At 42.7% G+C, this 26,864-nt stretch overlaps 1 protein-coding gene and 3 non-coding genes across 4 annotated transcripts; all 4 read left to right on the plus strand.

The window, feature by feature from the left end:
• Positions 1-533: 533 nt before the first annotated feature.
• NOP58 (NOP58 ribonucleoprotein) lies at positions 534-26,200 on the plus strand. The gene is made up of 15 exons (XM_055717777.1): positions 534-687; positions 4,726-4,802; positions 6,499-6,551; positions 8,441-8,565; positions 9,598-9,734; positions 10,915-10,979; positions 12,255-12,389; positions 13,287-13,432; positions 14,374-14,500; positions 15,172-15,335; positions 16,059-16,193; positions 17,441-17,502; positions 20,152-20,285; positions 25,013-25,131; positions 25,868-26,200. Exons 1-15 carry the CDS (start codon positions 643-645, stop codon positions 25,922-25,924), a joined length of 1,581 nt encoding a protein of 526 aa, XP_055573752.1. The 5' UTR covers positions 534-642; the 3' UTR covers positions 25,925-26,200.
• LOC114014573 (small nucleolar RNA SNORD70) lies at positions 11,559-11,647 on the plus strand. The gene has a single exon (XR_003558124.1). It is a non-coding gene; the product is annotated as a small nucleolar RNA SNORD70 (small nucleolar RNA).
• On the plus strand, positions 13,531-13,614 carry LOC114014575 (small nucleolar RNA SNORD11B). The gene has a single exon (XR_003558126.1). It is a non-coding gene; the product is annotated as a small nucleolar RNA SNORD11B (small nucleolar RNA).
• LOC114014574 (small nucleolar RNA SNORD11) lies at positions 14,664-14,749 on the plus strand. The gene has a single exon (XR_003558125.1). It is a non-coding gene; the product is annotated as a small nucleolar RNA SNORD11 (small nucleolar RNA).
• Positions 26,201-26,864: the final 664 nt, after the last annotated feature.

The raw sequence follows: 26,864 nt of genomic DNA on the forward strand, positions 1-26,864 counted from the left end.
TCAGCAACCTGCCCAGAGAGCCAACCCGGTGCGGAGGCCCGAGAGCCCGCCGACCCCGGCGCTGCCGGCTCGGGCCTGCGCCGGGGCTGATCCGGGAAACAAGAACGCCCAGCACGGGCGCCAGCCCTCCGCGGCACGGGCCAGCCGCCGCGGCCGTCCCCGCCGCCAGCCACGGCACCTGCAGCGCCCTGCAGGCACTGGGCAGGGGCCCGTTGCGCCTGGAGGAGCGGGTGGGCGGCTGCGGCGGGGCCGTGCCCAGCGGCCCGTAACGCGGGGGGGCGCCGCAGGGGCCGCCCCGGCCGCATCTGAACGCGCAGAGGAGACTCGAACCTTAACGACCGCGCAGCAGCGGGGCGGTGCGGCCCCTGGGGCGGGGGCAGCGCTACCCGCAGCGGGCGGGCCCTGAGGGGCTGGGGGGGGGAGGGCGGAAGGTAACGGCCCTCGCGCAGGCGCGGGCCCCGCCGCCCGCCACGTGGCTCGCGGGAGCGCGCGCAGAGGGCGGCCCCACCGCTTCCCCTTCCCGCCACAGCTGCGGTCGCTTCCGCTGTCGTCACTTCCCTTTCCGGCGCGCGCCTGTGCTTGACTGGGGGTCCCGTCCGGTCGCGCACGTGGCCCCCGCCGCGGGTCGGGCCCGCCGCCGCTATGCTGGTGCTGTTCGAGACCGCCGCTGGGTACGCCATCTTCAAGGTGAGGTGCGCCGTGCCGGCCGGGCGCCGTGCCTCCCGCCTGGCCGCGGCCCGTCCCCGCCCGAGGGGGTCTCGGCGCGGGGGGCGGCTACCGTCCCGGCGTGAGGCGGAGGGGAGAGCCGGGGGCTTCTCGGGGGGTTACCCGTGCGGGGGGCCGGGGACCGGGCAGCGGCGGGGGGAGCAGGAGTTGGGAGGCCGTGTGGTGAGGGGGGCGCGGGCAAGGGGGTGCGCCGGAAAGTGATTAATGGGAGGAAGGTGGGGGGAGGAATGGGGGGGCTGCCCCAGCGTTCCCGCCAAGCGCCACCCGTGGCTCTCACTGCCTCCCACCTGCAGGGGTCTTTGTGAGGGGCCGTGCCCCTGCCCCCTTCGGAGGCTCTGGAGCCGCCCATGGGTGGGCACGTTGCCCGCCTTTACCCCCCCCGGCTCTCCGCCGCGCCCGGTGTTCCAGCAGGCCCCCGCCGATGGGGCTGGCGGCGGGTTCCCCCGCTGCCGCGGCCCGAGCGTTCCCAGAAGCGGGGCCTGCCCGCCGGCCGCACACGGGCAGGGCAGCGCTGGCGGGCGGTGTGCCGCCCCGCTGGGGGGAGCAGGCCGCTGCGCCGGGCCCTGCCGGCCTCCCGCTGAGGTGCCTCAGCGGTTCCACGGTGGTTCGAACAAGTCCAAGCCAAAGCTGCTGCGGTTTTGTGCTCCTCTCTGCTCAGTTCTCTTGCTCGAGTGTTGGTGCTCATACAGTTCCACCAGTTTGCTTATGGAATTTGATCCTAACACTTGTATCCTACCCTGCCAATTTAGTCTGCTTTTTTCTGAGTTTAGCTTGTGTTAACACAAGTGCAGGTGCAAAGAGAGCAAGGTGGTAGTTTTCTTAGTCAGCTGCAGAACTACGCCCTTGGTGCTCTGCAGAGTATTACGTTTACTTGATCTGCCCTGAAACCTTTTCTCCTCATTGCAGTGCAGCTGTGCAGTTCAGGCAAGGAGAATTTTAAGGTGTAAGCCTCAGGGAGAAGACAGAAATACTTCTGTCCTGTGCCCCCTCCCCAACACTTAGACCTGGGAAACTAACACGTGCAGTGGTCTCCCTGAAGGTTTTGCTCACTGGATGTTTACACTGGCTAATATCCTGCACCTTCCAAGTTACAAAAAAAAAAAAAAACAACAAAAAAAAATACCTTTTGAGTAGGCTCGAACCTCTTGTGTGGTGCACTGTGGCTTTTTAATCTTTCACAGGAGCCAGGAGAGGCTTAAAATAACCCATATTTTAATTTCTGAAAGCAGGGTAGACATAAAGCCAAGGTGGGAGTGGCATAAAGAGAAATGGAAGTTCTGCAGAGGTGCTGCAGCCCCCTGCTGTAGGTGTCGCCGGCTGGGGCGTGGGGTCTGGCTGCCGTGTGTGTGCAAAGCGGCTAGAGGGCACCAGGCGCCAAGGCAGCGTTAAAGGCAGGCTGTTAAGCACTTGCTTCCTGGGAAATGCAGTGGCCTGCAGGTGGTGTCTGGGCTGGATTGGATTGGGAGAGAGGTGAAAGCGGTCTATCGGATCTGAGCACAAGTATTTTATTAAAATATATGTTTTGAGACAAGCTTTGATTTTCCATGCCGACGCTCTTTGCAGCTGCCAAGGCCAGATCTGGCGAGCTCCAGCCACTGCACATCTGCAGGGCAAGGCTCTCAATCACATAGCTTTCCTTTCCTAGACAGGGTAGCTGTTCAGCTGCAAACTTGAGTCATTGTTACACTTGTATGCTCATTCTGTATCAAAATATTCTCTTCAGTTTAGGTTGGTTTGGGTGGTTTTTGTTTGTTTGTAAAGCAGTCTTTAAAGGTTGTCACTGCTCGTTTTGTTTGGGGAGGGTGTTAGGGGTGTGTGTGTTTGGGGGGTGTTTTTTGTTTTTAGTTACTTGAATGTTGAACAGAATTTGTGCTGCTGAATTTTGGGAGACGGTCATGGTCACAGAATCACAGAATGGTCAGGACTGGAAGGGACCTCTGGAAATCATCTGGTCCAACAACCCCCTGCTAAAGCAGGGGGGTTCACTTAGAGCACATTGCACAGAATCACATCCAGGTGGGTTTTGAATGTTTCCCGGAGAAGGAGACCCCACAGCCTCTCTGGGCAGCCTGTCCCAGTGCTCTGTCACTCTCAGGGTAAAGGAAGTGCTTCCCCATATTTGTAAGGAGGTTCTTATGTTGCAGTTTGTGCCTGTTGCCCCTTGTCCTGTCACTGAGCACTGCTGAAAAGAGCCTGGCCCCATCCCCCTGACACTCGCCCTTAAGATATTTGTGTACATTGGTAAGATCCCTCTCAGCCTTCTCTTCTCCAGGCTGAACAGGCCCGGCTCCCTCAGCCTTTCCTCACCAGGGAGATGCCCCACTCCCCCCACCATCTCTGTAGCCTCCGCCGGCCCCTCTGCAGCAGTTCCCTGTCTCTCCCGAACCGGGGAGCCCAGCACCGGGCACAGCGCTCCAGATGAGCCTCACCAGGGCAGAGCAGAGGGGGAGATCAGCTCCCTCGCCCTGCTGGCCTTGCTCCTGGCCTCGCTCCTCCTCATGCCCCCCAGGGTGCCATCGGCCTTGGCCCCAAGGGCACACTGCTGGCTCACGGGCACCTTGCTGTGCACCAGCACGCCCAGGTCCTCCTCTGCAGAGCTGCCCTCTGGGTCACCCACTTCCCTTTTCAGTACTGCTAACAGATGACCATTGCCAGCATAACTGCTCTGCCCTTATGCCTTGGTGATCAAGAACTGTTCTCCTCTGCAAGCTGTGTAGGTCTTGGTTAGTGCTTGTAGGTGTTACTTCCATCAGAGGAACTAACACTCTAAATATAAGGGCAAATGGGACATAACCATGTTTGAAATCTTGAAAGACTTTTTTCAGTGAGTATTTCAGGACACAAAATATCTATAGCATGTAATTTCTATATATTAAAAACATTGATGTAACAGCTTCTATGTCTTTATTTTTCTCTATGCACCCATGTCTTTATAGAGGCTGAAAATACTGTAGGCCTCAGGGTAGGAAGGATGAATGGTAGGAAAGAATCAGCAGGCTGAGGGAAGGAAGAGTTACCCTCTCTTCAGAAGAGAGGTTTTTCTGTGAACAGAAGGTTTTTCTGTGCCTCAGAGTCCTGTGGGAAATGAGTTGCTATGTTTATTTTCTCAGCTACTAATCGAGTTTAAAAAAAGACAACCTCTTTTGGCTGGGGTTTAAAAATTTGCAAGGGAGCAAAATCTCATGATCCCAAGAATGATTTCTGCACCACTGCACCAAGTCAAATGGCAATTGCATTGCATTCACATTTTGTGGTTTTGTCCCCACAATTTTTGAGTGAGGTGCAGAAAATATAAAGATGTTGACTGTACTGTTCTCCTGGGCACTTTTCTAGGAATCTGCAGTACATGCTGCATTTTGTGAAATGTTTGTAGGCTTTAGGGGTGTAATTGTTAATCTTGTCTGGTTAAAAACTGAGGGGGAGCCCCTTTGTACAGAGATGGGATTAAGCCATTGCTGCCTCTTTGGTAATTCTTGGCTCAGTTTACCAAACTGCGGTGAAAAGTCGTCTTTGTAGAGCTGTTCTCTTTGTCTCTTGGGCTAGCTCAGATTAATGAAAGTAACTTGTGGGATCACGCCTTCCTTTTAAATGTCCCGGATGTGTTTGTATTTTCCCAGAGCAGTGGCAGGTTTGGTTTTGGGTCAGTGGCGTTGTGAATGAGTCTTGCAGAGGAGGTGGAGCAAGCCCAGCTTTGATAAACAAGGAGAGGGTTTTGCTTTAATGTGCAGTTTCAGAAGAGCCCAGCCATTACTGAGCAACTTCTATAAAAACACTGTGATATTGTGTGTATATTAGTAGGATAAAGCTGCTAAGAGAAAATGCTGAAACTGAGATCGTCGAAGCTGAGTTTGTTGCCTTGATCAGTATTAACTTCCAGCGGTTGGATACACTGTAAATCTGCTTCAGGTCTTCTCTACTGAATGCAGGGTTGAAGATTGTTCAAAAGCACTTTAAACACAGTTGTGTGTGTGTGGTTTAATATTTTTTTTTCTTCTACAGGTTCTGAATGAGAAAAAGCTCCAAGAAGTTGACAGTTTATGGAAAGAATTTGAAACTCCTGAAAAAGCAAACAAAATGTAAGCAGCTTTATGTGGGGATGGCAGCCTGCCTTTTGGAAGGACATGACTGCCTGTAGTTATGTACATCTGAAGTTCAGAAAGTAGTATTGATTTTTACTTTTCAGTACTGTAAAACCTGAAAGCTGTGAACAATAACGTGAAGTCAGCTACTCAGAGAAACTTAAAATTGAGTATCAGTGGAAGAAATAACTTCTGCAGCTTAATTACACTGCAAGGAAAGAAGTCATTACCATGTGTCACCGAAGCAAAAAATTGAACAATATTTTAAGGAAATCTGGATGCTTTGACAAGAACATCCAAGCTTCTAATGCTGGAACTGGATGAAATGACAGGGTTTTGTGCTCACAAGAAATTAAAAAATAAAAAAAGTTTAATCCAGCTGAAACTAATAGCATATGAATCACTGTGAGTTGAGAGTTAGTGTTGTTGCCCATGCAATCGGTGAATGTTAGCACCACTGCATAGCTGCACAGGGATTGCAGTGTCTGCTGACCAAGCTGGCCTTTCTAGCAAATTGCCCTAAAGCTGGGGACAGCAGTGGATTCCTTCCAAGCCTGTCTAGGGCGTTCTTATTGGAAGATTTCTAACCAGCTTTGGTTGTAACGGATACCTCTGAACAAGCTATGCCTTGTGATTTGGATTTATCCTGCTCTGTAACAGTATTAAGAGGAGAGGCTGGAATATCCCACATCTGCCTGTTTGTAGTGTTGTTAATCTTGTCTTGGAAACATCTTGGCCACTTGTGAGACAGGATGTGGCTCTTAATGGATCTTTACTCTGATCAAAGTAATTCCTCTCTCTCCTGCCTTTCTAAAAAGGCATCAGTATAATCCTGGAGCTTCTGTTGGGCTCTGCTAATGCTTAACTTAAGTATTCAGCTTTATCTGTGACCTTGCTTCCTTTGCAGATACTTGACTCACAAAGAGCAGTAGTTAATCAGAACTGGATTAGTCAAATGCATGTCCCTGACAAGGAATTTACTGGATTGAGATAGCTTCTTAACTGTAACTGTAGATATCAACACCACAGGCTATGTGAGGGGGAGAGGAAAGCTGGGCCTAAGGATCCAGCACAGTGTGATTAAACACTGTCCAAATGATTTTTGACTCTGGTCAGCAGTTAGGGCATGGAAGAATTTTCTGTTGTTTGTTTTAAGCTCAGCTTAGAACTTGTATTCTGATGTCTAATTACAGGGGAGGACTTGAGGATTCATGGGCAATGAATCAGTTCAGTTTTAAAGTCTTTGAAGATGCATTTGGTTGAAAAGCTTGTTAAATTTGAGCTGTGCTGGCAATACATTCCAGAGAGGCAGGAGGTTCCCATTTGAAGATGAGTGGGAAGATGCTACCACCAGTCAGTCAGCAGTGACACCTAGTTAATCAGAGTGCAGTGTTGAAATTTAAATGAGTGATGTCTGTCTGTTAGATATGAACTACAAAACAAAAAGTGGGCTTAGGTTTTCTGATTATATTGGTCCGAGAAATACTAATTCACAGTTTTTTCTTTTTTCTTTTTTTTTTTCTCCTTCTGAATAAAGTTTGTGGGACCCAGCTGAGAAGTCATATAGGGCTCAAACAAAACTGCAGTCTTGGAGAGAAGAGGGGAACTATAATAGAGACAGAAAAAATGTAAAATGGTTCTAGCATCTGGTTTATGCATGTTCGTTTACACACTTCTATTTTTTTTTCTATAGAGTAAAGCTGAAACACTTTGAAAAATTTCAGGACACAACAGAAGCACTTGCTGGTAAGTGGGTTAACACCATTCTTAAAAATAAAAAATATCCCTGTCATGCACTAGTTCAGTCATTGCTTACCTCTGTCCCTTCTCTGTTTCCTTGCTTATTTTTTAAATTACACATTTTTCAAAGTCAACTGTTTTTGTTGTATTATGAAGTCATCCATCCAGTCTGTAGTGCAGTAGAGATGTAATGAGTCCAATTTTTTTCCACCGTGCTTATTTCCCAAGCAGCTCACTAATGAGCACCATGTAGAAGGTTTTGACTGATATATGTAGCTTGTTGTCAATGACGGATTTTTGTTGAAGCTGAATATAACTGATTTGATCACTGTTTAGTCACTATGACAGAGACAGACGGATGTCAGAGTACCTATATTATTACCACTGCCCTTGTCTTGTGGACATGTTTTGCCTGTGTTTAAGCCTAAAAAATGTCTGTGTTCCACTTAGAAGAAATTCAGGTGTTTAAAGAGAATTAAAAGCCTTATATTCAATATTTTTACTAATTCAGCATTTAAATCCTTGGTGCTGTGGACTAGTTTGAACAGAAATCATAAAAAGTTCTATCTAACAATTCAGAAATTGTGTGACTATTACAGCTGAATTTGCTTTATGACCTCAGTAGGTGGATGTTCCAGGTCACATTTACAGCTAAAGAGCAGTTCTTCATATTCTGATATAGTAGGGTTAGCTTATAAAGGAAGCTAAGGAAAGGAGAATGGAGACACTCCCATCATGCATGAGATGCAAGTGAAACAACTGAGATTGAAGCTTCTGTATATTACTCTCCCTGGCATATTTTTTTGAATTATGTTGCTTTTGCATAGGTTTGGATTCAGATCATGTGTAGTTAGGCTGATTTAAAAAACAAACAAACAAACAAACAAACCTCTCGCAGAACAAAACACAGACACACACCCCAAAAAAAACCCCACCCAACCAAAAAGTCTTGTACTACTTTGCTTCAGGTTTACTTATCTGAATGGGAGATTATTCAGACTGTCACATTTATTTTGAAAGGAAGACTACATACATGGCTGTTGTAAGTGGGTTGGGAGCTATTCGCTGGCTTGAAAGGTGGAAACTTATCTCCATTGTAGAAAGGTTGAGAGGAAACTCAGCACAGCATTTAGATTTTACCCTTGCATTTCATTAAGGTTCTGGAAATCAAAAATCACTGGCTTCTGCTCTTATTTACTGTGATGAAGATGGTGCATCAATCACAGAAGTTAAGTGGAGCACAGAGCTGACCCACAAAGACAGTTGTATAAATACCTGCTTAAAATATATTGTGTGGAATTGTAAAGCTTTTTCAGATCTATTAATACTTGAGAATGAAGAACGTCCTTTTAAAATTTTTCAGTCTACATGCTATATTAAAAGTTTGTGTCTGACTGCCCAGTCAGTGTGTTTCGCATCATCCTTTGTTGAGCTTTAGGTAGTACATTATTATCATTACAGGATGCAGATAGGCCGTTACTCAATTTTTAGGATATCATAGTTGCAGACTAAAGGACCTGGAAAATGGCTTGTTAATTAAATGATACACAAAATGTTCTCATATAGCCATGCCTTCAGGAATGTTAAACATATATCTAAAGCATATGGCATACTGTTTGTAGAGATCCTTAAACAAAATGAACAGAAATAGAACTGAAACCACATGGAGAAAGGAGAGGCGACTGGGAGAAGGGTTTCTGATTTAGGCCTCCAAAGGAGCAAGTATATAATTTTCTTCTATTTCAATTTTAGCTACTGCATGGCGAAGTAGTATTGCAGCTTAGACTAGAAGTACTGTGGGCAGTTAAAATAAAAAATACTGAGTTAGGAGTAGCATTTTTACATGTTTTAGGAGCAGAAAGAAACTACATCTTTGGTCTTTTTGTTTTATATAGCATCCACAGCTCTTGTAGAAGGCAAACTCAGCAAGAACTTAAAGAAAATTCTTAAGAAGATAGTGGCAAAAGATGCCCATGAACAGTTGGCTGTAGCAGATGCCAAACTTGGAGGTGTCATAAAGGTGATAACTGATTTTTCCATTCTTCCTTTTGTTTCATGCAACTGAAATCTTATAATTGGGTTTCAGAGATCTTGCAATTATTAGCAATGGATTATGCTGCCAGTGCTGTGTTTGCAGTTTGAAAGATAACTAATCCTTACAGTCAAATGTGTATTGCATATATACGGGGAAGATGTCGTCTTGAGTACACAATTGAATGATATGGTAAAAGTGCGCTGAGGTGTTAAGGTTTGCTTGATTTCTTTTGAATATTTAAATGGTTAGAAACCCAGCAGATTAAAAAATTCATTTCCCTAGTGATCCCATCCAGAAGAAGTGTGGGGGGGGGAAGAACCAAAGAACTAGCCGGGCAGAAATGTTTATTTCTCAATAACGGATGCAGCAGTAGCAGGGTGTGACTTACTATCCTGTCAGGAATATGCATCGTTCTGCCTTCCTCGGTCTACCAGCAATTGTGCACGTCCTTCAGTCCTCACGTACTGGGGGAAGGAAGTAGTACGGTAGAGGTGGACTACTTTTTCCAATGTCTTGTAGGTGTCAAATATGAGGTTCCCATCTTATGTCCAATTACTCCCTGTTCCAGTGAATTTTATTCTGACAACCTCCTCTTGCTGTCTTAGGAAACTGGTGTAGGCTGCAGACTGAGGATTTAGTGTTAAAGCGAATAATACCAAAGACTCTGAACTAATTATTCAGTTTTGTTCTCGGAAAAAGACCCAAAGTCCCCAGCGCTTTACCTCTGAAATTCTCTCTGTGGCTAAACTGTTTCTAGTAAACCGCAAAATCTTGAATATTCAGTTCCAGTGTCTGTATAACAGATAGAACGTTAATTATAAATCTCTTCTTCAAACTGGAATTGTTACTCTGTGGGGAACTGGGGGTGTCACTACCTCGAGCACCAAAGATGACTGAAACTGTTGTGTGATCATGGGATTGTAGTGGGAAAACCAGGTATAATGCGATAAGGCTGGTGGAAGAAGGGCTTTATAGGAATGTTATTGTCACGCCTGACTTCAGACTTCCATTCTGCAGGATAAGCTGAATTTGAGTTGTATACACAGCCCAATGGTTACAGAGCTGATGAGAGGAATTCGCTCCCAGATTGAAGGGCTTATTACAGGCCTCCCTTCTCGAGAGATGGCAGCTATGTGTCTTGGTCTGGCGCACAGGTAAGTTCCTACAACAGGTCTATTTCATCCTGTGTCTGCTCCACTCCTGTGTTCTTGGCTGTGCTGTGCTGCTTGGAGTGTCTCTGACTATGTTACGTGGTCTTATACTCCGTAAACTAAGCCATATTTGTATCTGAAATCTTGTTTTATAAAGAGCTGTCCAATTTGCACACATCCTTTTACAGAGAGGCTTCATCTTAACCTGAAGTTGTATTTGATAGCTTTCCTTTGCATGTTATGTACTTCAGAATTTGATTTGCAATGTCTGTAACAGCCAGATGGGTCATTTAAACCTCCATTGCCACTGAGAGACAAGGTGAAGACCATGATTTGCTGAGTTATGCCAGAATAAATACCCATATAATACATAATGTAAATGTTAAAGGCAGAGTTGTCTTCCCACCTTGCTATCACTGCCTCCTAGGTTTAGTGGAACAGTAGTTAAATGCAAAGTTGTTGGATCAGCATGGGGTCAAACATTCATTCATGAGTAACTTTTAATCAGTATCCTGATGTCAGCTTGTCCTGTCCACGAGCCATTGGCAAGTTAAGAGAACTGCTTTGCTGTAGCCAATTCCTTAAAAATAAATGCATGTTTGCTTAGAAAATGGGCATTAATGTTGAAAAAGAACTTTGAAGATGCAAGTCCTCATTGATATCAAGTGTCTTGTACTGTAGCATACTAAGAAATGTTAAACATACATTAAAACCAGATGGTAATGGGCTTTCTCAGACAGTAAGAATCTGCTCCAGGAAGTTTATTCTGTTGTTTCACATTAGCGTTGCTGATGCTTGCTGCTGGGTAGGTAGAGTTTTGTGGATGACCTCCAGCTGCTGCAGAACTGGAAATGCTGTTGACAAATATTTTTTGTGGGGAACCATGCGGAAAGAAACCAACAGCCAGTTTCCTACCACAGCCTTCATGCTCAGTCTGCTGCACGTGGTACAGATAGCCTTAACTTTCACCCTGGTCACAGGGTGTGCACATGTACACATTGGAGCTGTTGTGAAACTTGTGTCAGTGTAGTTTCTGGCCACAGCTGAGAGCAGTCAGTGGCATAAAACTGAGCTGGTATGAATGAATGTATGGACAGCTGCATTAATACAAGAGAGGAAGAGGTGGGACGTACTTTCAGCAGGATGTCAGGATGCTGATGAAACTGTATTTCTGTCTCCTCAGCCTTTCCCGGTACAAGTTGAAATTCAGCCCAGACAAAGTAGATACTATGATTATCCAGGCAATTTGTAAGTATATTTAGAGCTTAAATTATTAATACATTCAGCTTAGGATAGCTGACTACATTGGTTACAGAGAAGTATTGCTGTTGGTTTCCTCCTAGCATCTTTCAGTAGACTGGGCATTGGTGTTCAGGATGTGTTTTCTTAATAGGGTTTTCCACAAGCAGGAACATTTTTTGGATGATACAGTAAATTGTCATCCACTCTTTCTTAGCATAGAGAGCGGCTGAAGGTACAGGCAGTGTTAGCTTAGTCCTCTGAGGACTTCACTTCCCAACATGCCTTCTGAGTAGTGTTGGGAGAATGGGCCCCGCAGGATTTTCTGTGGATTTTCTAGCCCATCATGTTGGTGGTATCTTACATAGTGGGCATTGTAGAAATACATTCTGTAATTGGGCATGTAAAACTCACTGCAGTGTGTAATGCTGCATTCCATCTCCTTGCGTTCTTAATGGAAAACAGACTGAAATTGTAAATGCACCTAGGGAAGTTCATTCCTTATTTTTTCCTTGAAGACATCTGCATCATAATCAGCATGCTTGCTGTGAAGCAGTGGTGAGGAATCCTGTTTGAAATATTAATTCCCAGATTGTTGTCAATGATGAAACATAGTTAAGCTGAAATTAATGATTTGATTTCTGTTCCTTCGTCACTACCACTGAGACAACAGATGGGAATGTTGGTATTGTGTTAGTGGGAAATATTTTACCCTCAGGGCTCTGTAGCAATATATGCTGTGGGTGCTACACTCTTCTGTTTTAAATCCAGTTACTGGTCATATCTGGTAAACGGTAAGACTGTTGTATTTCTGTTGGGTATATTTATATTATAAAGGCAACTAAAGGGCTTAGTACAATCTTTTAAATGAAGTAATTAAATACCAGATCAGTTTCTCACCATTAAAACATTTTTCCTTAAAGTTTATTAGATGGCTAAGTTTAACATCAGTCTTGTGTATAGCATTTTGGCTGACTGAGAGGAAGGCTGACTGGCTGCTGCTCGCCTTTCAGGGGAACGTGCTTTGCAGCTGTTAGTCTGTACCAAGACTGTCCCAGTGATGAAACTTTCGGGCCACACTCACAGTAATACTAGAATTCCATAATATTGTGCCTGGGATTATGCAGTTCCCTGAAAAGTAAAGACTTCTAATGTACCGCAGCTTATATTTTATTCTAGCTTTTATGGGATAAAACACTTTATGCTATTTAAATCTGTTGATTTGAGAGTTTTCCATTTTTAGATTCTTTTTTAAAAAAAAAAGTCCATTCTTCTTTCTCTTAGCACTTCTTGATGACTTGGACAAAGAACTGAATAACTACATCATGCGCTGTAGGGAATGGTATGGTTGGCACTTCCCTGAACTGGGCAAAATCATCACAGATAACCTAACGTATTGTAAATGTGTGCGGAAAGTTGGTGAGTAATAAGGAGACATGAGCCTGGAGAATGTTGCATGTTAGTATGCAGTGCATTAATGGCACTGATTTGTAGACCAGCAACTCGCTCATCCAGCTAGTCATGACCCTGTATACAATCCTGCCTTCAGCAGCAGTGTAAATACGGCCAGTAGAAAAGTAGTGTATGGTCGCGTCTGTATCTTGATGCAATTTATCATTTTTAAGCTTAAAAGAAAGCTAATGCCATATCGTCAGCGAGTTCTTCCTGGACCACCAGCATATCTTCTTAGAATTACAATTAATCAGCAGACCACTTTGGAAATTAGCTGCCAAAAACTGATACGAAGAGAATTGCTGCATGTTTGTGAGTGATCTCGGAGAGAACTACTACTGTAGTTGTTCGTAAGAGCAGAAAAGAATGACCACTGTAACATTTCGGACACTTGCCTCAGCTCTTCAAGCATGTGCTTTGTATTGAAGATTTTTTTTTTTTTTTTTTAAAAATAATGACATTTGCAGTCCAGAGAGAGACTTGTGATTTTAAGGGAACTCTTTTCCCAATTATAGGAAGAATTACATAGGTTTGGTTAGTGGTAAATGACTGCTTGCTTCCTGGAATTCTTTGTAATCCTGTGACTGAGAATTTTGCAGCAAGTAGCTACTGAAAGATGAAGTTTCTGCAGTTACAGAATAAGGGCGCTTTTTTCCTAGTTTCAAATTTGATATTTCCAACCATTCTCAGCTAGTATAAGCGTAAGTCAGAACACTGACATGTATTTTGGGAGTTTGGAATAGCATGACAGCAGTCTTGACTCACTGTTGTTATTTTGGCCTTTTATCTTTATCTGTTTCTGTGCTTTTTTTACTAGTTCATCTTGCCCCCAGCATGAAACATGCTTTCATCTGTCCCCCATAGGAGACAGAAGCAATTTTGCCGCCTCTGATGTTTCTGACATCCTACCAGAGGAGATTGAACAGGATGTGAAGGCTGCTGCTGAGATTTCCATGGGGACAGAAGTATCGGAGGAAGACATAAACAATATAATCCATCTCTGTGATCAGGTATGTACACGTGGATGAATAGTAACAGGAACTCCATTTTAGCCATATCGGAGCCCCTTCTGCCAAGGAGAGGTTTTTCCTAAGGTATTGCTAACACGCGATGGCAGTGATGATTCCTATATTGGTGCTTTCCTGATATACAGACATGAGGGTGCATAGTCACTACCTCATCTGAGCCATCTCAGCCTGTTGATATCTGCACGGTCTTCCAAAAGCGGCAGTCTTACTTTTGTGTGACTTTTGGCATCGTCGTGCTTTTTTAAGTCTTTGAGATAATGGTACTGTATAGCATCTTTTTAGTCTGTCACTTTCAAAGCTAGGTGATAAACCCTGGGTTAAAAGTGGAGTGCTGAGGCCTCAAAAGGAATTGGGAGACCTATCCTGCTTTCATCTGGATTGTATGTGAACTCCCTCAGACTTTAGTGGTGCCAGTTGGATCCCTTTGTGACTACCAGGGAGTGGCAGGGTTAGGAGTTCCTGTTCCTGGTCTAGACCCTGCTGCTTTTTTATGTCTGTTCTAATTGTGTGTATTTGTATGGAACAAGTAAAGAGCATTTATCCCACTTCAAGAGAATGGTGGCAAAGATTTATGTGAAAACTGAATGTTCCAGGGTTTTGTCCTAAAGAAAATGTCTTTACTAAGTACTTTTGTTCTGCCTCGCTGTCTTTGGCATGTTGTCAGCTGCTTTATCGGGAACGTTGCTGAGAAAATAAGTTGCATAAGGGAATAAGCAGTACAGATCCAATATACTTTGTGGATGGAGGTCTGTTCTGGGAATATGCCTTATAGAAAGCTTTCTGTAACTCTGGCTCTTGGCTGTTTGCATTTTGTTAATCTCCTTCATTGGAATTCTCAGCACTTCCTCTTTTCAATATGTTTAGCTCTTAAATCTTTATTGGTCAGCTGATACTGATTCCTGTAACCAAACTCTGTCTGCCAGGTAATTGAAATCTCTGAGTATCGAACACAGCTGTATGACTACCTGAAGAACAGAATGATGGCTATTGCTCCTAATCTTACTGTCATGGTGGGCGAACTGGTTGGAGCAAGGCTCATTGCTCATGCAGGTGGGTTACGCTGATCAGCATAAATAAAGCTTAGGTGACCTCATCAGAGATTTTCTCTGACTGGTCAGTTAAAAGGATTATGCAAGGCCCTGATGAACATCTCATGGTAAAGTGGGGGAAGGTGGCTCTTGAAGAATCTGAGAATACCAGCATGAGCTTGGAAGTAGCCTGTGATGACAGAGTTCTTAGTTGGCCTGAATTCTTTTTGGAATATGAGGGCAACTTAAGTCACTACCTCTTCTGAGATGCTTACTGAGCCTCCTGCTGATAGTCCAGTCGCTTCTGAGGTAAAATGGTGGCAAACTGGCATTAGACTTTTATAGTCAGACTGACTCAAGGTAGCAGCCTTATTTCAGTTATCTAAGCTGCAGTTCTGTGATGACGCGTTCTTGCTGCCAGACTTTGTTGGGAGTAGGCATTACTCCAGTGCAATATGTTTTATTGAGTCAGCCGCCTTTCCTGTTGCTGAAATCAAACCGAGACAGTTAGTTGAAGCATGAAAGACTGAAACGGGTCACCTGTCCTTCAGGAAATGAATGTGAAGCAGCTGTCATAGAAATAGGAATCAGATGTCTCTGAGATTCCTCCTTTTGAATAGTGTGGGAATCTAGCCTCCTGATTCTCTAGCTGATCCTCTGACAAATTACTGTTGCTGTGTTGCCTCTTTCTAGGTTCCCTCTTGAATCTGGCAAAACATCCAGCTTCAACAGTTCAGTTACTGGGTGCTGAGAAGGCACTCTTCAGAGCACTGAAGACTAAACGGGACACACCTAAATTTGGCCTTATCTATCATGCTTCCCTAGTGGGACAAACCAATACTAAAAACAAAGGAAAGGTGAGTTGCAGAATTGTTTACCAGCTTGGCTTTTTCCAGAGCGTGAATGTCTGCTGATGACGTGGCTTGAGCTTCACAGTGCACCTCTTTCCATGGCTTGCTTTACTGTATTGCTTCATGGTTACGTGGAAAATAACACTGTCCCACAAATCTTTGGATGTCATTCATTCCTGTTCAAAAAAGCAAACAGGATTGTCCCTTTGATGCATCTGAGTAATAACAGATGCGTAGCTGCTGAGTTATGATGTAATGGTGAATTTCTCAAGGGGTATGTTACTACTTTCTTCTACGTGATAGTAAACTAAGCTGTTACAAGCTTTATTTTTGCTTGAAAATCAGTTGTGTTGTGCTTAAGCTAGTAACTTTCGTGGCTGGCTTTTAAGGAACTTAGGCTTTTACCGTGCAGGTGTTTGGGAAAAAAAAAAAAACCAAACTAGAAAGCTATCCAGACAGAAATGACACCTCAAACTAATCTGATCTAAAGGTTGGGCTAGTGTGGGATATGTATAACGAACTTGCTGTCTCAGATGCTTCCCCTCTATTTATCAAGAAAATAAGGTGTAACATTAACAGTATTTCAATGTTGAAAGAATGATGTACTAACTCTTTTGGACTAAACACTGCTAGTAAATGGTTACTTTGTTCTTTTGTTTGTGAGTGTGGTTTCCTGTCGTTGCCTTACGTGAAGTCTTAGCATTTAATACTCTTTTTCGGCTTTTCCAGATTTCTCGAATGCTGGCAGCTAAGACTGCCTTGACTATTCGTTATGATGCCCTTGGAGAGGATACTAGTGCTGAAATGGGAGCTGAGAACAGACTAAAAGTAGAGACGAGACTGAGGCTTTTGGAAGAGAGAGGGGTAAGTCTGTCAGAGGGTTGCATGAAGCTGACATTCTTGTTTATGATATGATTTTCTGATGCACTGCTTTCTGAGTCTTTTCCCTTCACTCAGTTGTGTGATCTAGTGTCACTATTACTCTACTTTCTCTCAAGCTTGGCTGAAGCAGTAGGGTTTTTAAGCTGGCTGCGTCCATTTGTTTATATGTCAGTTTTTCTTCTTTACATGCCTGTCTTCACTTACATTATACTGAAATATCTTGGTTCTGAACAAAATAAGTAAGATTGTGTATTTACGTTTTACTAAATCTCTGTATTAATTGCAAAAATGTGCTTATTATTTCACAGCTTCTTTCTCTTCACCTTTAGAAGAAAGCGCATTTGGCTTTTCTGCCCACCTCTCATTTTCCACTGTGGTTGCCCAAAATCTGAACACTGGTGATGCTTTGTCTTAAGGAGCTTTCTCTGTAGCTAATGCAAGATGTTGTTCTGCAAATTGCTGCATTGCCCTCTCATCACCTAATGTATATCCTGCCTCTGTACCTGCTGTTCCATCTGTTGCCATCGGCACAGCATGCTGGGAGAGCATAGGGTTTGTTTTTCTCATTTAGGTGGCATGCCTGCTGCGTGTGATCTTGTAAATGATGACTAGGTTCAGCCTTCTGAGCTAGGAGATCTGATACTAATGCTTTGGTACTGGCATCACTAGAACAAAAAAGAAAAATCCAGAAAAACCTGCCTGCTCCTCCTTAAGCATTTCATGGGAAGCGATACTTCCCATCAAAACAAAGGCAAGGAGACATGTTAATACCAAAATGCAAACTGGTCACCTGACAAGTACAAATTTAAATCAAATCCAGTTTGGGGCCTGTATTGTGGTTTTAAGGTTGGCTTTATGCCAGGTGATACCTGCCCTGACATGCAGTTACTCTTGCAGAAAAAAGTGCAGAAATTTGAGCTGATCTTGGGAATTTAGAGGTATGATGTTGTATGTCATGTGGCTGTGGTATGTTTGATCCAGTACTAGATGTCCCTTAATTGAGTTTGGCTCTTGAAGAGCAATATTATGAAGGCACATGACTTTCTCACCCCACTTACCTCCCTGTCACTGTTCTTCCATTTGTGAGACTCATACAGGTACACAAGAGCCTGACCAATAATAAATGTTTGTCTTTACTTTTTTAATTCCTTTCAAGGGCTGTAGAACTAATGTTGTGAATTGTTTTCATGATAAGCAATTTATTTTTCACATCCAAATTTTTCTTGTAGATAAGAAGAATAAGTGGTACTGGAAAAGCCTTGGCCAGGACAGACAAGTATCAAAACAAGAGGTGAATAGTTTTTCCTTTGTGCTTGGCTGAGTATAAATAGCTCTCCATGTTTTTATTTCTGAGAAGCTTTTTGGTTGTGGGCTGAGTTGACTTAAGATCCAGAAGACTTTTTTTTTTTGTGTCTTTAAACACGGATTACAAGTCCCATTGCTAATGGGAATTTTCATTTTTCCACACTTTACAGTTGTGGTAAAACCAGTGAATAGGAGAAAGTCCTGATTTTCTAAGAGTAATTTACTGATGTAATCAGGTAACAAGTATATTTAGATACTATCAGTGTCAGACCAAAAAACTGAACAGTTTGGGGAGTTAATATGTAGCAGCTTTATTTAATGCAAATCTGAATAAATTAAAGTTGGCAAAATCAGAGCTTGAATGAATTTCTTTGTCAGGGAATCATGGCATCACAGAATGGTTTGGATTGCAAGAGACCTTAAAGATAACCCAGTTCCAATCCCCTTGCCATAGGCAAGGACACCTTCCATTAGACCAGACTGTTCAAAGCCCCATCCAGCCTGGCCTTGAAAAAGCTGTCCTAGAGACCTACTTAGTCATCTTATTCTTAGAAAAGAAAAAATCCTCACTTGTTTTGAGCAAAGCTTCACCTCCTTGTTTAGGTTTTGTATGTAATAAGTAATATGTATCTTAAGCAATATATAGGTTCTGTACTCTGGACACTGTTAGAGCAGTTTCTTGTGCCTGAAGTGACACTGTAGATTGCAACTGGGACAGCTGAACATCTGTGGATTTGAACAGGGTATTATTAGTCTGAGCTGTGACATCTGGATATTTTCCTTCATTTGGTTGCAGGCTTCTTGCTTAGCTTGGCATGCTTATTTTGCTGAACCTTTGGTGTAGAGAGGGCAAGTGCTTAGCAAAAGCAGGGCTGGGTGCTAGTTCTGTGAGGAAAAAATAGCACTGTTGCACCCATCTGCAGTCCCCAAACATCTTTCTCAAGCCTAGCTGTAACTTTTGTTTCCATATGCTAGACATTTCAAAGCATAGTGAGATGGCTGTGATTTCTGGAGCAGCTTTTGAAAAGACAGCATCAGGGTGTGTAAGGAGTTAGTAGATTAGGGGAGGAGGGTGTTGAGGAGACAACATACATGCTGGTTTTTGACCTCTTGAAATGAGGAGTCATGAATTCCTGCCAGGACATGTGTCTACTGTTAGACATGCTTTGCAAACATGTCTAGGCTTGGGGGAGAGACTGAAGACAGTTCCTGGCTGTTTGGCTTAGTCTGGCTGCCTAAAAGGGAAACCGATTCAGTCCCTGTCAAATTGTCCTTGTAGTGCTGCTTTATGGAGATTGTTTGAACTAGTGCTTTAAGGAGACTGGCAAGAATCTCTTAGTCTTGCATGGAACTGTGGATCATGTATGAATTAGCTACATCAAAGTAGTATTTCAGAAATGAATTATGAGATAGTTTTTAGAGATGATGTTTAAGTGAAGCATTTCAGTACACTTTCCAAAAAAGACATGAGTTTGCATTACCTATCTTTGGCATATTTATTTGCTGGGTTTTTTTTTTCATTTTTTCTTCATTAGCAGTATTTTGACAATGACAAGGAAGCCAGTGAGCTCTTGCCTGGGTTTAATGGAAGCAAAGCCCACTATTTGCAAAAGCCGGTGTAATCAATTTCTGTAAAGCAATATACAGTGTTAATACCAATAAGAATAATTTCTGATGCTTGGAGGACGAATTGATTGATTGTACTGTCTGCTAGAATTACCACATGCTTTCCAGTCTAGTCACTAGCCTCAGTTGGTTTTGTAACCTGTGCAAAGTGGCTACTTCAGATTCCTACTTTAGAGAAGTTCAGATGCTGAGTATGTGGCTGGGGCCAGGGTGGGGATAGTTTAGGCTTACTGTTTTAAAACCCTTTTCTCCTTCAGTAGGAATTGTGTTCTGAATAAGTAAAAAAAAAAAAAAAAATCTTCATTACTATTAGGTGATTCATTTGCCCCTGAAGAGGTCCAGCTAAAGGGCATTGGGTTTCAGCGTGGCTGGTTCTCTGCAGCTTGTAGAGGAGGTTGGGACCAAACAAAGGAGCATGTCATATTTGAGAAAAGGCAGCTTCAGGTGCGGATTAGATAATTGAGAGTCCCAGAAAGTTGGTGATACAGGAATGAGCCATAGCATTATCCTGCCTTGTGAATTGTGCCCTGTGAATGTAATGCAGAGGCAGCAAAAGTAAAGCTACTTCTACTCCTGTGTATGTGTATTACCCTTAGCGTATGCTTATATGGCCTTAACAAATTGTGGGGAGCTATGTGCTTGTGACCATACAGGTATGCTGGAAAAGCTTTCAGCAGCAGAGATATCAATCTAATAGGTAATTTAAGTGCTCTGTAGAGCCTTGAACAGATATAAACCAGAAACAAATTCTTACTTAACTGATATCTTCTGTTTAGATTGGACAGTTGTACTTTGTGTGGTATCTCCTGTAGTCATGATTACTGATGAGCCATTCATGCATTGGAGAAAGGGCCTCACTACCTGTAGATATGCTTTGTTAACTGAGCAAGATTGATTTGTCAATATTCTCAGGAGGTTGTGTTGAAAAGTCTATGTTCAACTGCAGGATCTCACCGGGGGGCTAGCTCTTCTTTTTGTTACTTAAACTGACTTGTTCTCTTCATTACAGCGAAGTAAAAATATTTGACGCTTCTGGTGACTCTACACTTCCTGCCGTTTCAAAGAAACGCAAAATTCAGGAGGTAGAAGAACAAGATGCAGAGGTTGCTGTGAAAGCAAAGAAGATCAAAGCAGAGGTGAAAGGTTAGTTGCTGCATCTGTGCTGCTGGCTTGTTGCTGTGTGCATTGTGCAGTGGGGCTTAACATCTACAGCTAGCTACAATACCTGGTTATTCTCCTTGCGTATGACAGTGTATTTTAAAAAAAAAAATAATCCTTTATGGACTGACACCAGAGTGCAGTCAATTTACTTTAAATACATGCTTTTGAACAGTTGTAAGCATATAAGAACACTTAAAACCAAAACTCTACTCATATTCTTCTTGCAGAATTTCCTGCTCAACACGTTTGTATTTAGTGGGCCTCGGTATCTTGAAGACAAAAAAAGCTCTTCTCTGTAAAAACACAGCTTGCCTAATTTTCTTTAAAGAATACCATTTTATTATGTATGGAATTGTTTTCTGTCATATTTCAATATATAAACATTGAAAGTCAGAATTTGAGGTGAAATAACACCTGGAAATTTCAGTCTGAATTTACATAATATGGGAACAGTTGTTATTCTCTGGAGAGCTGAAACTGAACTATGGCCATAGCTGTTCTTCCCTTCTCTGATAAGTTACTGTGTGGAGAAGGATTTTGGACTGCATCTTCAGTCTGGTTCATTTTAAGAAACATTCTCTCTGTTCTTTACAGTGTGCACTGCAGCACCTCTAAATGGCTGGCCTAATACTTGCTGTGATAGTGGAGTACTCGGTGTGTAACTTGGGGGGGGGGGGGGCAGCGGGAAAGGAAAAGGAAGATGAATTTTAAGTCACTTCTGTGAGACCCTAAGCCACATCTGGGTGTGAGCTACTCCCAGGTTTTGCCAACTACTTGTGCCTGCAGCAAGGGAAGGCTGTCAGAGCCATCCTTTTCTGGTGTTCTCTATGCTGTTGTGTTCTGGACTATCAGGGTGTAGTCAGAATTCTTGTTCTGTACCACTTCATGCTCAAGGTGCGACCTTTCTAGATGCCACTTGGTTCATGATGTCTGTGTACATGGATGGAGCAGCTTGTAGGAATCTAAACTTGAAGTTACACTGGAGGGAGAATCGTTTGTGCTGTAAAGATGAGATCTGTGCCTCAGCTTGTTCACTTGTGCTTATCATGAGACAAGGGCACAGGAGTACTTTGGAGGCTTGAACTTTGCCTGCTTTTTTGGAGAATGTGGGTATGTTTAACAGCTACTGGTTTTGATAATCTTTTGAACTAACTTCCCTTACTATAGTCTTGGAATTGCTGCCTTGGGCTTCCCTTGCATTATGAAAGCAAGTGTTGACAGCTCACAGACATGAGCTACTCACAGGTGAAGTATTACATTGATTTCTAGCCTGGTCTCTTACAGTATGAGTAGGATTTTTCTGTTCATAGATATATTTATTATTCAATGGTTCATGCTTTTATACACAAACCTGCTTGTGTTTGCTTCACTTGCTTTATTGAGTATCGATACTTCCTGGTTTAGGGGTTGGGTGGAGCTTAGCTGTTCTCCTTGAGCTACCAAGAATTATTTGAGCAGTAGATAGTGTTCGGAATGCTTGTGGCCTACTGAAATTTATACTGTTTGCTTGGGGTTCTTTAACTTCCTAAAACCTGAAGTACAGGATTTAGATGTGTTGCTTCTTGTCACAGGTTTTCTTGTTGAAATGCTAGGGCATCCTTCAGATGTGTGGTTCATAGCGCCTGCTTTCTCCCAGTTCTTCATATCAGCTGGATCATTTAATTTGGATACTTGGGCATTAGAACTAACTGTGCCAGCTCTTCAGACTATGGAAGAAGTGTTTTCAGATAACTTAGTTATCTCATATCTTCTGTATGCAGAACTACTCCCATCAGCCTTTAAAATAATACTGCCCCTATGTTTGCAAATTCTGGTTATTAAATACCACCCAGCAAAGTACATGCATTTCCCTGACACCCACTAGACAGACCTTGACCTTGCTCTTTTCTAGTACTGTGTGTATGGCTGCACAGCGTGCTAGAAGGGGGGGTGGTGGTGGTCCGATAAGTTAGTTCTGTAATACACAGAAGAGTGCAGAGGACATCCCAGTGTTAAGATTTATGTTGCATGTCCACTTAAATATGCACGAGCTTTTAACATTTATATATTTTATTTCTGCTGTTCTTGGCTCTATTCTTTTTAATGCAGTGCTTTATTAAGCTTTTCCCTAGTCAGAGATTACACATCTAGACACAGTGTTGTAAAAGAAAGCTCTGCCCCCTCCTTCCCCATGCTGTTTGTGCATGTGATAAATGGGGAGAGGAGTGCAGGCAAAAAGGGAAATTAATCTGGCTGAAGAATTCCATCTAGTTTGTATTACAGGAGGAAGGTAAGGGACGGGAATAAGCTGGGAAGCTGCCACTGAAAAGTGATTTGCTTTAATACTTGTTGTAAAGAGAGACAATATTTTGAATTGTGCTAGCCTGAAATGTAAATGTTACTGCGAGATTAGATGCGTGATGTTTTCTCTCCACGTTTGTGGTGCGTGTACGGCAGTACTTTGGATAGGGACTGGCAGGGGGGTGCGAGTGAGGCATGACTTCAAACTACTTTTACCTTTTTACACTGAAAAAGAAACTCAAGTGGAAGGATGGAGCCTGAAACAAGATATAATTCATTTAAAGAGTTGTCTGTTAAAACCTGTTTGAATGTTGGGGGAAGGGAAATAGGACAGGTATTTTTGTGACTACAGTCTTGGCAGTTGGATAAAATGCATACCACTGACAGGGCAAACCAGTGCCCCTAGTGAAGCATTCGGCTTGTATTTAACCATCAGGATATAGTAGCAGCTAGTCACTTGGAAAAGACTCTCTTAAAAAGAAAAATACAATCTTAAATTAATGGAGTGAACCCTGTGAGGCACAAAGCCTTAAACGACAGCAACATCATGACCCGGCATCATGAGTTTTGCTAGAAAGCAGCAACTGAAATCTTCAGGAAGGCATCCGCTGCTAGCTGTGAGAAGTGACAGTGCCTATGAGTGCACAGTGCATCATCATCTGCGGTTGTAAATTGTGACAGGTTCTGCTGCCTGGTGTGTCAGACTTAATGGCATGTAGGGTCATAACAAGGAGTTACTTTTCCAAGGTTACCACGCAGCGTTTTGCTTGAGAATGCATAGCTTACCAATCCAGCTGACCAAAACTGTTACATAGCAAAACATGGTGCGTATGCCTCTGTTTGTATGTACCGTATGACTTTAATGTAGTTTATGCTTATTTTTCAGCTACTTTCTATTTCCCTGTGTTACAGGGAGGTGAAGATACTTACTTTTACACGTTTTTGAATGCCTTCTGCTTGCACACAGTTCACTGTGAATGATGTGTGCGGCAGAATCCACGTACAATTATATTTACCCATTCCTTTATCTGGAATCCTTTGCTGTTTTGCTTCTGGCATTTTTTTAATGTCAGAAAACTGCATGTGTTAGCTGCCTGTATTTTCCTGTAGACTTGTCTAGAAATCTTTTACCCTGAAGCCAATTTTTTTGTCTGAAGCTTATGTTAGAAGCAAAGATTTAAGTGTATTTTTGACTCATCATCCTTCTGCTGCCTCGAGGAACTAAACTTTGTGACAAAGTACAATCAAGATGTTAGGAGGTTGTGTGTTTAGGTTTTTTTATAATTGCCCTGGTTTTGGTTTTGTTCCTTTTGTAAGTGGTGAGTGTGTTTCAAAATTAACTTGATTTGATTGTTTGGGGGAGTACAGTGAGAAAATTACTTTTTGAGTCACACCTCCAGTAGCAGCTGTATGCACCACAAACACCATGGGTTTCAGCTTCTTGGTTTTGTAGCTACTGAAGGACTGCTATATCATGAACTTACTCATGAGTACTGCATACCAAGAAACTTGTTATCCAGCACTGGACTCAGCTGTTCAAATAAATTTGACTTGGGTATGCTCCGGTAACAGCCTGGCTACTGCATAGGTGGTCAGCTTGGTAATGATTTCTGCTTGGTTTCTTTACGCAGAGATTCCTAAGACTGTGGTGTGTATTCTAGAAAATTAGTGGTGTATCATAGTGCCTTTGCCACTGTGATAAGATAGACCAGCTATTGATGAATAGTTCTGAAAAATAAATGTAAGGGGGCATAGGTGAACCTTTCTTGGGTTAACATTCCTCTCAGCTAATATAAATAATTCAATTCCTGTCTTCCAGGAGAGGAAGGAGTTTCTGCTTTTGCATTAAATGCTTTACATTAGCTCAGCATTAAGAGATCTTAGTGTTTGCCAGTCTAAATGGTAAAAAAACTGATCGGCTTCTCAGCAGATGTCCAACCTCAAGATAGGGAAATCATCTGCAAACAAGCTGCTGCTGGCTGAACTGATTTCTAACATGGGTTTTAGTCCTTCCCCAGCTCTTGTGATGCTGGTGAAAATATTTGTCAAACTGTGGACAGTCTGTTTTCAGAAAGAGTACTTGAAGGTAATTTGGCAGACCAATGAAAACATCCAAGCTTGTTTCAAACTTTGGGAGCAGCATATAGGAGTGGCGTTTGTACTAGGAGATGCGAATAGTGCTGTCTGAACATTGTAATTTGTGTCCTAGGTAGTTGTATATTTTGATTATAGCAATGAGTAGTCATGCAGGTCAGGGCAAAGCAGAGGGAAAACAGCTGTAGAGAGATATAAAGGAGGGGCAGTGTGGTGTTCGGTATTTTTCATTATTAATACCATTATTGCATCCTCCTACATAGTGTAGAAAGGGTTTTTTTGCCTTTTACATGCTTAACTGACAACATGCCTTTCATTTTTCTTCTGTGGTACAGAACAGACAACTGTAGAAGATGATGAACCTGTCAAAAAGAAGAAAAAGAAAAAAAATAAGGAAAAGCAAGCTGAAGAAGAGGCACTGAGTGAGGAACCCCTCATCAGCCCCGTAGTTGAGGTGAGGCAGAATTGCATGGCTCTCTGATCCTTTATGGGAATGGACACTCTCCAAAACTTTTGGAGTGAGGGGGGAAAATGTATTCTCATCTGTGTAACCCATGATATGCAAGGACAGCTTTACCCTGATAACTATTTCGTTATGTCCATTGCCATAACGTCCAAGAGATTTGCATTACAACAAGGTCTGGGAAATTTGTGACTGTAATGCCTCCATATTTCCCTTCCCTTCCTTTCCTCTGTCCACCCCCAGCTTTGGTCTTCTCTGTTAGTATGTCTTTTCTACTGGGCAGGGTGTCCCTTGGTGCTGATCCACAGGCATCTGTCTGGTGTTTAGGATTTGTAGGGAGTGGAGGCTGTTCCGGTTGAACTGATGAAGTATCATTTGATGTTTTCTAGCAACAGTAGAGTGGATGGGGCCAAACTAAACTATTTGCTCAGTTTTGAAATCTTGTTCGTAACATGGGGTTTAATTTTCTCCCCTTGGTTTAGTGCAAGTTGGCTTGGTTTACTGCCTGGCTGCAGTGCTGAGCTCCCGGCTTCCTTTGCCCACTGGCCCCACCGTGCTGTAAACATCGAGTGCATTTAGCAGTAGAGGAGGGACATCTCTTGGGTTGTGCTTTGCTGAGTATGGCAGCTGCTGTGATGCTTTCAGGTGTAAGCTCTGTTGCCTAGCTACATGTGTTGCTTTACTTTTCTATTATGCTTTTATCATAGCAACGTTTATTTGTTTGCAGAATACAGAGAAAAAGAAGAAGAAAAAGAAGAAAGTGACAAATGAGTTTGAAGACTGATGATGAGCCGGGGGAACACTGGCCCTTGGACAGCTGCTTCAGAGTAGTGTTTCTTGACGTAATTTCTTTAGCCTCTTGCTGAAAACTGACTTTCCTGTGTTGCGAGAGGGCAAGGAGACGATTTTGATAGCTGTCTTCTGCCCTGGAACTGGATATGTGTCTCCGCTACTTAGGAGGATTGCTGGCTTTTTTCGGTTGCTTTTATTGAAAAGCTCACAATAGATCCTCTTTTCATATGCGGTCTCTACCGATAAGGAATAAACATGTTTTTATGGAGATTTTATGCCTCTGTCTCTTAACTTGTTTTCTAAACGTTATTGAGAACATTTCTGAGATTTATTGTTTTCAATGAATGATCAGCAAAAAAAAATTAAGTGTGTACATGTTCTGTTGCAGTTTATTCTCTAAAAAATTCAAAGCTTGTAATCTCAAGTTCTCTGTAAAATTGATACAAATATATCTGCATAATATCAAAGATGCATTGAACAGCTGAAGTGTGTTACTGAGTTTGTGCTGTAGTTCTCCTGAGAGCCTTTTTTTTTTTAATGATTTTTCAAACATTTTGGTTTTGCTGCACTGACTGACAAGATTCAAATGCATGTTTTGAACTAATGTGAGTTAGCTTCTAAATTATTTCTGTGGTGATTGTGGCAACTTTTTTTTTCTGAATAAAAAAAAGCTCAAGGCAAAGTTAATACTTCTATCTCATAATGAAGCTGAAGAGACAAATGTTTTTTATCAGTAGTAGAAATTTGTCAATGCTGCTATTCTCTGTAGGAGATACGGATGCACTGAAGTAGCATGAAATGATTGAGACATTACAGCTCTTGAAGCTTTATGGTGGAAAACAATTTTTATTTGACTATGCTTATCACTGTTTAATAAATGTGATGAAGCTTTTATTTTCCCTAGGTGTAGAATACTTAAACAAAATAGCAGT

The sequence above is a fragment of the Falco cherrug genome, chromosome 8 (assembly GCF_023634085.1).
Source record: "Falco cherrug isolate bFalChe1 chromosome 8, bFalChe1.pri, whole genome shotgun sequence".
In the NCBI taxonomy this organism is placed as follows: domain Eukaryota; kingdom Metazoa; phylum Chordata; class Aves; order Falconiformes; family Falconidae; genus Falco; species Falco cherrug.